The sequence below is a fragment of the Lemur catta genome, chromosome 1 (assembly GCF_020740605.2).
Source record: "Lemur catta isolate mLemCat1 chromosome 1, mLemCat1.pri, whole genome shotgun sequence".
In the NCBI taxonomy this organism is placed as follows: Eukaryota; Metazoa; Chordata; class Mammalia; order Primates; family Lemuridae; genus Lemur; species Lemur catta.
In genome coordinates, this window is record NC_059128.1 from 54,177,273 (window position 1) to 54,191,488 (window position 14,216).

The window sequence follows — 14,216 nt, forward strand, 5'->3', positions numbered from 1 at the left end:
AACAATGAGAGAAAGAACAAGGATGGGTGACAAAGTGACTGTGAAAGGTAAAAAGAATGAGGAAACAAGGACAGGGCTGAGTTGCTGAAGCCCATTAATTGAGACAGGAAATACAGGAAAATGGAGAGAACTTTATTTTCAGGGGAGTGGACAGTAAAGAGTTTTGGAAACATGATCTCAGGAGATAGGTGAGTACTAAGATAAATATTTGGAAGTTAGCTGACTAATAGGTAGTAGTTGAAACTTATGGAAATGGATGACATTCCTGGGAACTGTGTAGAGATAAAAGAAGAATAAAATATGTAGAGAAATCATTATTTAGGGATAGCTGGAAGATGTATTCCCTGAAAGAAATGGAGTAGGAATAGTCAGAGAAGTAGTAGAAGAAAATGGTGCTGTAGAACTGAAGAAAAGAAAAGGCTTCAAGAAGCAATGGTGAACAGTATTAAATGAGAAAGATAGTTCAAGCAGGAAAAATATTCTAAAAGTGGACAGCATTTGTCATTGGGGTGCTTGTTAATCTTAATAAGTACTAAAATAATATTTTCTGATCATATGGTTGTGCCTTATCTATATAATTCCCAGACTTCAGTACACAAGCTTTCTATCTGTATTATCATTAAAAAATAAAACAAAACACTAAGCACTTAATGAATGGTAAGATGTATCATATAAATTGTTAGGAATACAAAAGTGACTAAGACAGGGTTCCTACTCTCAAGGAACTCACAGTCTAGTAGGAAAGACACATAAACAGATAAATAACAAAATAACTGTATATGGCAACAGGTTCAAGTAAGTGAGAATATTGCTGACTTGAAAACTTCCAATAATCCTTTTTCTTAAAGCACAAAATACTATCACATACACAGAAGAGAGTGATTTTACTTTCTAGGAAGTTAGAGAAGACTTTGTAGACAAGACATATTGAATTGGTCTTGCTATATTGATGAACATGATGATACTAATAATATAATTTATACAATGCTTATAATAGTAACTGGCACTGTACTAGGCTATCCAATTATTCCTAATAAGAACCCTTCCTGTGAAGCCAGTTTTACAGTCCAAGTTCTTCACCTGAGGAACTTTTGCTTAAAGAGGTTAAATAATTTGCTCCAAATCTCATGGGTAATAAGTAGGAGATAAGGATTTAAACCCAGGACTGTCTGATTTGACTCTAAAGCCTGTCTTCTATCCTCTACGCTACACTGACTCTCATAGGCTGAATAAAGTTCTCCTGGAAGAAAAGCACAAAAGGTTCCAAGCAGAGTGTCCAAAATATACAAAGGCATTTAGTCTTAAAAATGCAGAGCCCTACTGATGAATTAGATAGTGCACTATGGAGTGACATGCCAAGAGAAAGGGGGATTATTTAACATGCATTGTTCTAAAAGCATTACATGTTATATCTTATCTAATTCTCACAATGTTATGAGGTAGAAGTATTATTGTTCATGTTTTATTGTCCATGTTTTATTGTCCATGTCAGCTCAAAGCTTTAAAATAAAATGTCCAAGTTCATATACACATTCTGAATCCAAAGCCTGAACTTTTAAACCACTGTGCTATATTATTGAAGATATATCAGCATTTTTATTTGTTTTCACCATGATTATATTATTAGTTGCATTATAAAAACATAGTTAAAAATGGGCCATTGAATTTTGTAGCTAGGAAATTACTGGCTATCTTAAGAAGACCAATTTTCATATAAGAACTAGTCATAGTGCACTGAGTAGCAGAGGAGTAAATGGGAATTGAAAAATTAGAGATAGTGAATATAAATCAGTTATTCAAGAAATTTGGTTGAGAAAGAAAAAGTCATGTGAACCTTTTCAATTTAAATTTTAAATTGCCTGGAATATTGACATATTTTCAAAGGACTCTAAAATATCTGCTAGTGATATTAATTTCAGGCCAGGCATACTGGCTCACTCCTATAATTCTAGCACTTGGGAGGCTGAGGTGGGGATTGCTTTAGGCCAGAAGTTCAAGACCAGCCTAAACAACAAAGCAAGACCCCCATCTCTACAAAATATAGAAAAACTAGCTGGACGTGGTAGCACATGCTTGTAGTCCCAGCTACTTGTTAGGCTGAGGCAGGAGGATTGCTTGAGCCCAGGAGTTTGAAGTTGCAGTGAGCTATGATGATGCCACTGCACTCTAGCCCAAGCAACAGAGCAAGTCCCTGTTTCTAATAATGATAATAATAATAATAAATTTGAGATTATATGGAAAATACTAATACCATGTTACAAAGAGTTATAATTTGGTTTCCTTTAAGAGGATGACCTTCCTTTTAAACTCAATAAAATAGGCTGATGTCCACATTAACTGCAAAGAAGATATACTTTGCCCAACTGATTGCAATTAAAAATGAAATACAATGAACTGAATATGAAAAGGAAAGCCGGTAATATTTCATTTAGGTCTTATTGTTGGAAATCAGAAGAATAAAAGTTTTAACATTTAAATTTGACATTTAACTCTTGTAAATGACATAGTTACCATGCTTAAACTCTAATCTAAGGATTGATGCCATTCCATTTAAAAAGTTGTGATCTTTCTGTGGTTAAATGTATAAAATAAGGATATAGTGAATTTGTCAAACAGTTAAAATTACTTAATTTAGGGCATTTTCTGAGATGATGTTACTTCCACTTCTTGGTATACAAAAGTTCTTTCTTTTCCAAAATGATAATGATAGTTGATGAGATCTAACAAATAAAAAATAAATGGTTGACAACATTTTCAAAGATTTTTTGAAAATCTAATCGGTCTCTAGGAACCAGTGTTTTAGGGAATTTTAGTCCTATATAGAAATTAAAGGATTACTTGTAAAGAAAACTTTGAAATTTGTAATTATGTGTAGATTTTGAGCAAACAGAGCTAAATCAGATTCTGACTATTAAAAGTTACTGTTTGTGATTTACAATGAAATGAGATCTTCTTATATATTCTTAGAATGTTAATGTATATTGTGAATAACCATATATAGTTTCTAACTGAATATAAACCTAATCTTTACAAATATATATAATACTTACATCAATCAAAAATTTCAAGGCACACTGGCAGTAAAGATTAATAAGCACAATTTCTAAACTGTTTTAAAATGGTCTTTACTACAGATGTACCTGACCATGCGATATTAATCAAAATATAGTTTCAGGGATATTGGGAAATTATTGATATGACTTATTTTCAAATAAGAAGTAGTAGGAAATAAGAAATCTTGAAGTGAGCACTACTTCATATCGTAAAACTGGAAAAAAATTGTTAGGGAAAAAGGTATGTCTTAAAAATTGAAGGTGATTAGGTATGTGAATGCTGTAATGCTGTTAACAATATACGAAAAAGGGTCTATTACATGAAAAGTGTTTCAGAAAATTCTGCTACAATGTTCAGGTCCCATAAATTAACAAGTTTCTTTGTCTGTTAATTTATTTGTTAACATTTTGCTAGCTGTCAGAAGGACTGACTGATTATGCAGCTTTATTTAAATTTTAATAAAAATGCAAAGATCATTCAAAATAAACAAATATAATTATACACTGTGAAAAGCTGTAATGAATACTTCAGAAGAACAACACAAGAAAATTAATTTCACTGTACTGGACTCTAGGCACCTAGAGGTCTCAGACTGAGAGGTCACAGATGATCCCAACTCAAGCAGGATTATCGTGAAGCTAAATGAGTACAGTGGTAACTTGACAGCCTCTTCCCCTTGCTAATAACTTTGCCTATTAACTTAGGAGTATGAAATGATTTAAATAGTACGGCCTCCACGAACTGATGATTAGTTATTAAATAAAATGGTTTGCCCTAAATAGTAACAATGATTCCCAAGAAAATGACTTTTTGACTCCAAATATGGATATGATATGCAATCTAAAAACAAAAAATTCATTTTGTTCAATCTACTTTTGTCTTATATTATTAACAACATGAACAATAAATACATATTGTCTAGTTCCCAAAAGAAAGTGTTTTTCATTTTGTTTCAGGTTTTTGAAATAATGCAAGATCATTTTACTTACTTCTGAACTTTTTCACTGGCCACTTGGGAGGCCTCTACGGCATGCTGAAGTTGTAATTCCATGTTTGCTCTCTCTGTCAGAGCTTGTTGCAGTTGGGTAGCCAGTTCTTCATTTTGTTGTTGAGTGATGGAAACAATGCTTTCTCTGTTTTTTAAAGCTTCTTCATAGGTACTAAGGGTATGGTTAAACTGATCCTTCAGATTTTCTTCTTGAGATAAAGATTTGTGTAAACTGAGAAAATACAAAAATAAAGGTAAAAAAATGTATGCTGACTGATCAATGATCTATTTGACAAAAATCTCCATTCGAGTCCCCATTTATAAAAATCAATAAGGAAATATTTAAATGAGTAAATAAAAATAATTTTTCTGTCACAATATAATTGATAATTTCTCTGCTACTAGGCTACAAGCTACCCAGACAAATGATTATGCAACCAAAACATACAAAAAGATGCTGCAAGATGTTAATTTAATTATATCCGTGTAAATATTACATTCAATTTTCTTTAAAAGGAATAGCAGAGAAATGGAAAATAAAGTATCTCTAGGCAAATAAAAAATATAATAAGCTGAGTGCAAAGAAGTGAGAAATAAGAGAATGGGTGTTGGTTTAGGAGATTCAGGGTCTATTCTGCTAAGCACTTAATGACAATGAATGAGGTTTATGCAAATACTGACCAGCCTTATAAACAGCATTTTCTACTTGTCACAGTTGAGGTATAAATGAAGTTAAAATCACTAGGCAGACTGCACAGAAATAATACATTTCAGATATATTTTTGGTTAATGAATCTTATGACAAATACATCCACTCATTAAGTTATATAGAGAAATAGCATTTAAATTAAGACTAAATGAATGCAGAAGAAAATGCAGACAAATAGAATCCTAAAATGCTAAAGGTCAAATCTTTGATATGTCATTACACCTACCACCTGAGGTTATTTTGAAATGGCACCAAGCACCTCACTCAATTAAATAAAGACATTTTGAAAATATAAATATTTAATAAGGGAAATTTAAAATCCACATAGGAGATGTTCTTTTTTTATTAAATAAAATCATTTCATTATATGCATACAAAGGAAATGTTGATCAGAGACGTGAAGTAAAACAACCTAACTAGATAATACAGATTGATAATGTGAAAGAAAGCAATATAATTCCTAAACCTGTAAAAAGCTAGTCCGTGAACTTTAGCACTGGCCTAATATCTACCTAGTCTGATACTTTATTTAAAACTGTTCAAACTAATTATACATTTTTTCTTTTAGTTTAAGTTACCGATAATATGCCTTTACAGTGTGCTCACTTTGGAGAAGGTATCCCATAGGAATAAGATGGACATAAAACAAGAAAAGTCAGCAAATCATTTCAGGATTCAAATTTGTCCCTAAGAACAGAAACTATTACTGAACTCTGGTCAATTGGTTACTATATACAAAATTACAATGGTGCACAGTGTCACATTTGTAGAGTGCAAAAAAGTATCTTCCTTTGTGTTTTCCACATTGTTATTCATTTAAGCCTATTTCATTTCTCAGTTCTACCAACCCATATGCTTAAAGACTCTGTGTCTTGCCCATTTTCCTATTCTTTCTATGTCCTTTTACACTTTCTGCATCTTGCCTGTTCCAAGTTCCAATTTTCTTCTGTCAACCCTCTTTATCCACTTGAAAGATAGAAGAAAGAAACTAAAAACAAAGAAACAAACAAAAAATAAAACCTTAACAAGATGTCTGCTTATGTTCTTTAGATTAAAAACATTACTTACATTTTAATTGTTTATTATATTATAAATTACATACAGTGCACACAAAGTATGCAGCTTGAGAAAAGGTAAAGAACAAAATATAGAATAAATGCAGAAACCTAAAAAATTCCCTACTGTTCCCTCCCAGCTGATTGCCTTCCCAAAAAGTAATTACTAATCCAACCTCCATCAAGAATAGTATTGCTTGTTTTTGAACTTTTTGTCTGGCTTACTTTGCTCAGTGTTAGGTTTATGAAATTCATTCTGTTGTTCTATGTAGATCATTGTTTTTTATTGCTATGAATTATTCTGTTATATACATATATCACAACTTATTTAACCATTTCACTGTTATTACTATGAATATTCTTGTACATGTCTTTTGATGGACCTAAGTATTCATTTCTGTTGTAGAATTTCTCAATAGGGTGTATGTATATTCAGATTAACAAGATGTTGCAAACAGTCTTGCATATTGATTGTACCAATTTACATTCCCATCAGCAATGTATGAGAGTTTCAGTTGCTCTACATCTTCCCACCGGTTGGTATTGTCGGTGCTTTTAACTTTAGTCATTCTAATTTGGGTGCAGTGATATTTCATTCTCTTAATGCTGTCTTTTGAGGAAGGTTAAGTTCTTAATCTAAATGAAGTCCAATTTATCATTATTTCTTTAATGGCATTGCTTTTTGTGTCCTATTTAAAAAAATCTTAGTCTACTCAATTATTTATATTTTAACCTTAAATATATGGCCTCATTTAAAACTCACTGTGGGCCAGCTTAGTTTAGGAATCCTGCATTTGTCTATCATGTCTAAAACACTAACCAGTATACCATAACCAATTAAATGTTAAGAATCAATCATTCAGTTTTTTAAATCTCCCATTATTAAAATTATGGCATCTTGATTTAATTCCCTAATCATTCTTCACTTCCTAGTCTCTTATCATTTAATCTTTTTTGAGCAAATTTATACCTGATTTTGAGTTTTCTCTTAGATGGACATGTGTTGGACCCTTTACTCTCAAGCTCAAAAAGCTCCTCATCATTCAAAATGCCTTGGAAACCTTTTAATTACCATCAAGACTTTCTCTAACAAAAGCAGTAGCTGGGTGATCTTTTATAAAAAGATAAAGTAGATAATGTCACTTAAAATCCTGCAATGGTATTTCATTGCACTCAGAAAACAACCTCTAAAAAATAACAAATTATATATTTGAACTCATTTAATCTCATGACCACCTATGTGAGAAGTCCTATTAATATTCCTTTGTTACTGATAAGGAACTGAAACAAGGAGAATTCAATCAATCCCATGAATGTAGCAGAGCCAGACTTGGAACCCACAGTCTTTCTCCCTGCACTTGAACACTCTCCTATATTTGATGTAGTCTGCAAAGCCTTGTATTGCTGACCTCTCTACCTTCTTTCTTACCTTTTAGCCAGGCATTCAGATTCTCATGTACATCCAGCTTTTTCCTACTTAAGTAATTTATTGGGAATGGCTTTCCCTCCATGCTTCTACCTGACAACCCCCATCTCATCCATTAAATCTCAATATAGATATCGCTTTCTCAGATAAATCTTTGTGACTTCAATCTAAATTTTGATGTTGCCTCTTTGTTAGTCTGTCTCACAGACCCTACTCTTTTTTTTCTTAGAAGTTATAATAACAATTTGCAGTTTTTTCAATGTCATCTTGTGATTTACCTCTAATTCCACCATATTAATACTACTTTTATATAGAGTAATTTTATTTTACGCAAACATGTTCCATAAAGAACTTGAATGTTTATAATTCCAAGGAAATTTTCCTATAGGAATAAAGGTGAAGTAGGAGGGCTATATTCCCAGCATACACAAACCTATAACCACTGAAGCACATATTTGCTTTAGTGCTTCTTTTTCCTCAGAGTGCTCGTCATTAAATTGACGACAGGGCCCTATTGTTTAGCTTTCTTCAGAAAGTCACATCACATTTAACCTCTTTCCAAAGTTACTAATTTTCAGATGCATTTTTTTTTTAGCATAGCAGTAGCATTATAACTCAAGGCACTTATATTGTATGGGAACATATTTTAGGTTATAGTAAAAATAAATGATAAAATAACATCAGAAGAGTAACGAAATCAGAAGTTCCAAAGCATGTAACCAATAGTGTGGCTCATAAAACATCTGCATAGATGGTAAATATTTCTGCTTACCATGAAAGTAATAAAGTAATAGGATAAAGTGTCAATTCACTCTTCTAGTTTTAAATTATATAATTCTTAATGAATTTAATTTTCTAATTTAGTATAGAAAGTAAGACTTTAAAAACCATTTTGACTTAGTAACATTTCATATAATCACATCAAATAATCCTGTACATTATCTCCTATGCTGCTTACCATGTTGAATCCAATGGCAGGCAAAGGTAGAAAATGTCCTTCAATGGTCATTACTCTAGTGAGTACCATGTAATAGATCTGTTTTCTGTAGTGGTTTCTGTCTTAGTTTCAATGGTTCCTGGTCTATTGCCTCATGTCTGTGGCCCTATTTTCCTGGTCCCTGACTCTTTATCTTGTCTCAGCTTTAAATATCTTGGACGTAGCAAGTTTATGACCTGCTTATATAATATTTATGTTCTCTTCAATTTGTCTGCTTACCTGCTTGTTGAACTTTCTCTCTCAATGATAATGTCACACATGGATTCAGCTTATTCTTGCAACTAGTACTTTTCCAATTATACCAAGTTTTGATGCTACTTTTCCCAACTTCTTGTCTCCACAATCAAGTATTACTCAAGTCCTTATATGAGATCATTTTACTTATCATCCTACAATTTGTACATACTCTTCTCTTTATGCTTCATTTCTTTTACAGTAATTGTTCAATTGTGTGCTATATATGCGCCATTTATTTTAATTGGATAAATATTTTGGAATAAAATTTAGAGGTGAGGTATAAAAATATAGGTCAGTAGTTCTTAACCAAGAGTTATTTTGTTCTTCAGAGGACACTGTGCAATGTCTGAAGACATTTTTGGTTGTCACAACTGGAGTAGGGGTGGGGGAGAATGCTACTAGGATTTAGTGGATAGAGGTCAGAGATGCTGCTAAACATCCTATAATGCAGAGGACAGATCCCTACAAGGAATTATCCAGACCAGTATGTCAAGAATGTTGAACTTTGTGTAGATGAAAAGATGTTGGGTTGAATTTAGAAGACGTAGATCCAAATTTCAGTCTTATCATTCAGTATGTGTGACCTTAAGAAAAAAATATCTACCCCCCTGAATATTAATTTCCTCAACTCTAAGATAATAAGAAAATCTCACAGAGTTCACATGAGAATGAAGTGGTGATCTACATGTATAAAAATATCTGGCATAATACCTGGCAAAGAATAGGCATTCATATCTGTATAATTTTTAAAAGAAATGATTTATATATAATTAATTTTGTATAAAATATTACATAATACTCAGATATTTTATAAATACTTTGCTGAAAAACAATTACCTGTTTCTACAAGTTTTTCATGAGTTGAGAGAAGTAAACTTGTTTTCTCAACCTTTATTCACTTACTGATAACATTCTTTAATCATTCTTTAAAAAAAAAAAGACAGGTTTGGCTTGTTTTACTGAATTAATATAAATAAAACCAAAGCAAGTATGAAAGGTAGAAGTATGTGCTAACTTTTCCTAAGAATACATTTCTGAAAGGACAGTGTCTACTTTTACTTCCTGGTTTATTGCATCAATTAATTTGCTAAGGTCCTTTCAAGAAAATAAAAGTTGACTTCCTCACTTATTTTTAAGGAAATCAGCTTATGCTCCAATATAATAGGTCTTAACTCTGAATGATATACAGATAAAGGGAAATATATTCAGAATGGTTAAAAGTGTGGATGAGGAGGTTTAATCTCTAAGTCTAGTAATTCCACGGATTTATCTCCTCTGTTGCTGCAGCTGGTTTAATTTAATAAAATAACTTGTTAAAGTAATTTCAGAGAGGAAATAATCCCTTTACTATAAAATAAGCCAATTAATACTGAACTTAAAACTTCAAGAATATAAAAGTAGACATAGTAGTTACCATACTTATTTATTGAAAGCCTTCTGGATACTACATATTGTGATATAAACTGGAGGATCACTAAACATTTGTTGAGTTAATTAACTAGAAATATAATAATCTATACAACTAATTTGAAGGGTTAATTTAAAAGTATCTAACTATGAAATGTACGACAGTACTTGGAATGATGCAGGGTCAGCTCCTGATTATCCAAGAGCGGATTATATGCTTCACGATTTTGGTGATGTGGGAAGCAGAGTAGTAGGGGCTTATGCTCACAAAGCCACTTCTATTTATATACCACTGTATAGATCATAGGCAACAAAGTCTATCTTTTTTATTTTATAATTTTTTTAAGAGACAGGGTCTTGCTCTGCTACCTAGGCTAGAGTACAGTGGTGCAATAATAGCTCACTGCAACCTGAATGCCTGAGCTCAAGTAATTGCCCTGTCTCAGCCTCATGAGTTATCTAGGACTACAGGCACACACCACCACACCTGGCTATTTTTTAAAAATATTTTTTAGAAACAGGGTCTCACTATGTTGCTCAGGATGGTCTCAAACTCCTGGCCTCAAGTGATCCTCCCTCCTCAGCTTCCCAAAGTGCTGGGATTACAGGCATGAGGCAACACACCTGGCCAGGCCTTAAATTTTATCATATTAGTATAACACATATATATGATTTTATGGGCATCACTAAAATGTAATGAAGAAAACAAAAGATCTAACATTCATGTCATCAGAGTCATGGAAAGAGAAATGAAAGAGGACAGAGCCAAAAAAGTACTTAAAGAAATCATGGCTGAAAACTTTCCAAATGTGGCAAGACACATAAACCTACAAGAAGCTGAGAAAACTCAAAATGGGAAAAACTCATATATGTGCATAATTAAACTTCTTAAAACTAAAACAAAGGCAAATGACAGACTCATAGTGTCTTTTTAAAGGCTGAATAGCATTCCATTGTGTATACTACATTTTCTTTACCCATTCATCTGTGGATGGACACTTTGGTTGATTCTGTAACTTGCCTACTATGAACAGTGCTGCAATGAACGTGAGAGTGTAGACATCTCTTTGAAAAAAAGATTTCAAATCATTTGGTTAATACCCAGAAGTGGGACTGCTGGATCATTTAGTAATTCTATTTTCAGTTTTTTGAGGAACTTCCATGCAGTTTTCCATAATGGCAATACAGTCAGCCCTCTGTATCTGTGGGTTCTACATCTAGAGATTCAACCAAGCACAGATTGAAAACATTTTTTTTTTTAAATAAGGATGTTTGTGTCTGTTCTGAACATATACAAACTTTCTTCTTGTTATTATGCCCTAAACAATACAGTATAACCCCACTTATATATTATTTACATTGTATTAGGTAGTAAAAATAGCTAGAGATGATTTAAGGTATACAAGAGGATGTGCATAGGATATATGCAAATACTATGTCATTTCATAAGGGACTTAAGCATTGTACATTATGCTATCCACAGGAGGTCCTGGAACCAATTCTCACAGATAATGAAGGAAGACTGTACTAGTTTACATTTCTAACAAGCATATACTAGGGTTCCCTTTTCTCCACATCCTTGCACTTGTTATTGTTTGTGTGTTTTAATAAAAGTCATTCTGACAGGTGTAAGATGATATCTCATTGTGGTTTTAGTTTGCATTTTCCTAATGATTAGCAACATGGTGTATTCTTTCACATATCTCTTGGCCATCTGTAAGTCTTCTTTTGAAAAATGTCTATTAAAGTCCCTTGTTCATTTTTAATTGTTTTTTTTCTTGCTACTGAATTGTTTGAGTTTCTCATATATTTTAGATATTAACCCCTTATCAGATGTATGACTTGCAAACATTTTCTCTCAATCTGTAGGATGTCTCTTCATATTTTTAATTGTTTCCTTTACTGTGCAGAAGCTTTTTAGTTTGATATAATCCCATCTATTTTTGCTTTTGTTTCCTGTGCTTTTGGGGTCACAGTAAAAAAACCATTAACCAGCCCAATGTTGTGTAGTTTTCCCCAATGTTTCCTTCTAGTAGTTTTACAGTTTCTGGTCTTATGTTAAATCTTTAATCCATTTTGAGTTGATTTTTATATGTGGTGTGAGATAAGGGTCCAATTTCATTATTCTGCATGTGGATATCCAGTTTTCCCAACACCATTTATTGAACAGACTATCCTTTCCCCATCATGAACTCTTGGCACTTATGTCAAAAATCAATTAAATGTACATACCTGGGTTCATTTCTGGGCTATTCTGTTCCATTGGTTGATGTGTCTATTTTTTTTTGCCAGTACCATATTGTTTTAATTGCCATAGCCTTATAGTATAATTTGAAAGTAGGTAGTGTGATGTCTTCAGCTTTCTTCATTTTGCTCATGATTGCCTTGGCTATTTGGGGTTTTTTTGGTAAGTCCTTATGAATTTTAGGATTATTTTTTCAATTTATATAAGTGACATTGGAATTTTGATAGGGATTGCACTGAATCTGTATATTGCTTTGGGTAGATCACTCTGGTATGAATATACTGCTTTGGGTAGATCACTCTGGTATGAACATTTTCACAATATTAACTCTTCCAATCCATGAACATGAGATGTCTTTCCATTTATTTGTATATTCTTCAATTTCTTTCATCAACATTCTATAGTTTTCATTGTCTACAGGTCTTACACCTTCTTGGCAAATTTATTTCTAAGTACTTTTTTTCTATAGCTATCATAAATGGGATTGCGCTCTTGATTTCTTCTTTAGATAGTTTGTTGTTAGTGAATAGAAATGCTACTAATTTGGGGTGTTGATTTTGTATCCTCAAACTTTACTGCATTTGTTTATTAGTTCTAGCAGATTTTTGGTGGAGTCTTTAGGGTTTAAAATCACGTTGTTAGGAAACACTGACAATTTAACTTCTTCCTTTCCTACCTGGATGACTTTTATTTCTTTCTCTTGCCTAATTGCTCTGGCAAGGATTTCTAATACTATGTTGAATAGAATTGGTGAGAATGGGCATCCTTGTCTTGTTCCAGATCTTAGAAGGAAGGCTTTCAGCTTTTCACTTTTGAATGTAATGTTAGGTATGGGTGATCCTTTTAATATGTTGTTGAATTCAGTTTGCTAGCATTTTCTTGAGGATTTTTGCATCTATATTCATCAAGAATATTGGTCTGTAATTTCCTTTTCTTGTAATGTCCTTGTCTGGCTTTGGTATCAGGGTAATGCTGGCCTCGTAAAAAGAGTTTGGAAGTATTCTCTTCTCTTCATTTTAGGGAAAAGTTGGAGAAGGATTGGTATTAGATCTTCCTTAAATGTTTGGTAAAATTTGGCAGTGAAGCCATCAGGTCCTTGGCTTTTCTTTGATAGGAGACTCTTATTATTGCTTCAATCTCCTTACTCATGATTGGTCTGTTCAGATTTTCTATTTCTTCATGATTCAGTCATGGTAGGTTGTATGTGTCTAAGAATGTATCCACTCTTCTAGGTTATTTATTTGTTGACATATAATCATTCATAGTAGTCTTCACTGGTGAATTCTACTAAATATTTAAGGAACAAATGATACAAATTTTCTATGATTTCTTCCAAAAAATACAAGCAGAGGAAACATTTCCTAACTCAATCAGTAGCAAACTAGATTAAGACATTATAAAAAAGGAAAATGTGCAGGACAATATCTCTCATGAACATGATGCAAAACTCTCAACAAAATATTAGCAAATGAAACCCAACAAAATATATAAGGAATTATACAGTATGGCCAATTGGGACTTATTCTGGGTATGCAAGGCTGGTTCAATATTCAAAAATCAATTAATGTAATTTATCACAAAACAGTCCAAAGAAAAAAATCATTCAATTATAAAAAATGCAGAAGAAGAATTTGACAATATCCAACATGCATTCATGATAAAAACTCTCAGCAAATGAAGAATAAAGAAGAATTCTTTAAACATTTTTCCCCCCTTCTTTTTGTAGAGAAAGAGGGTCACTTTGTTGGCCAGGCTGTAGTACAGTGGTATGATCATAGCTCATTGTAACCTCGAACTTCTAGGCTCAAGCAATCTTCCCATTTCAGCCTCCAGAGATTACAGGCACACACAATCAAGCCTGGCTAATTTTTAAATTTTTTGTAGAGACAGGGAGACATAGTCTGGTCTCAAACTCCTAGCCTTAAAAAATCCATCTGCCTTGGACTCCAAAAGTGCAGGGATTACAGGCATGAGCCACTGCCCCTGGCCCTCTCACAACTTGATATAGAACATCCATGAAATCCGTAAAGTTATCACATCTAATGGTGAGAAATAAGATGCTTTCCCGCTAAGATAAGGAACAAGGTAAGAATGTACC

At 32.8% G+C, this 14,216-nt stretch overlaps 1 protein-coding gene across 2 annotated transcripts in view; it reads right to left on the reverse strand.

Annotated features, from left to right (window-relative positions):
* Nucleotides 1-14,216, reverse strand: part of MIPOL1 (mirror-image polydactyly 1) — a 274,962-nt gene that overhangs the window by 38,652 nt on the left and 222,094 nt on the right. For both annotated transcript variants that reach the window (XM_045568308.1, XM_045568299.1), the window contains one exon: nucleotides 4,044-4,274. In XM_045568308.1, coding sequence (XP_045424264.1) covers nucleotides 4,044-4,274 — 231 coding nt within the window. The remainder of the gene's footprint in view (nucleotides 1-4,043; nucleotides 4,275-14,216) is intronic.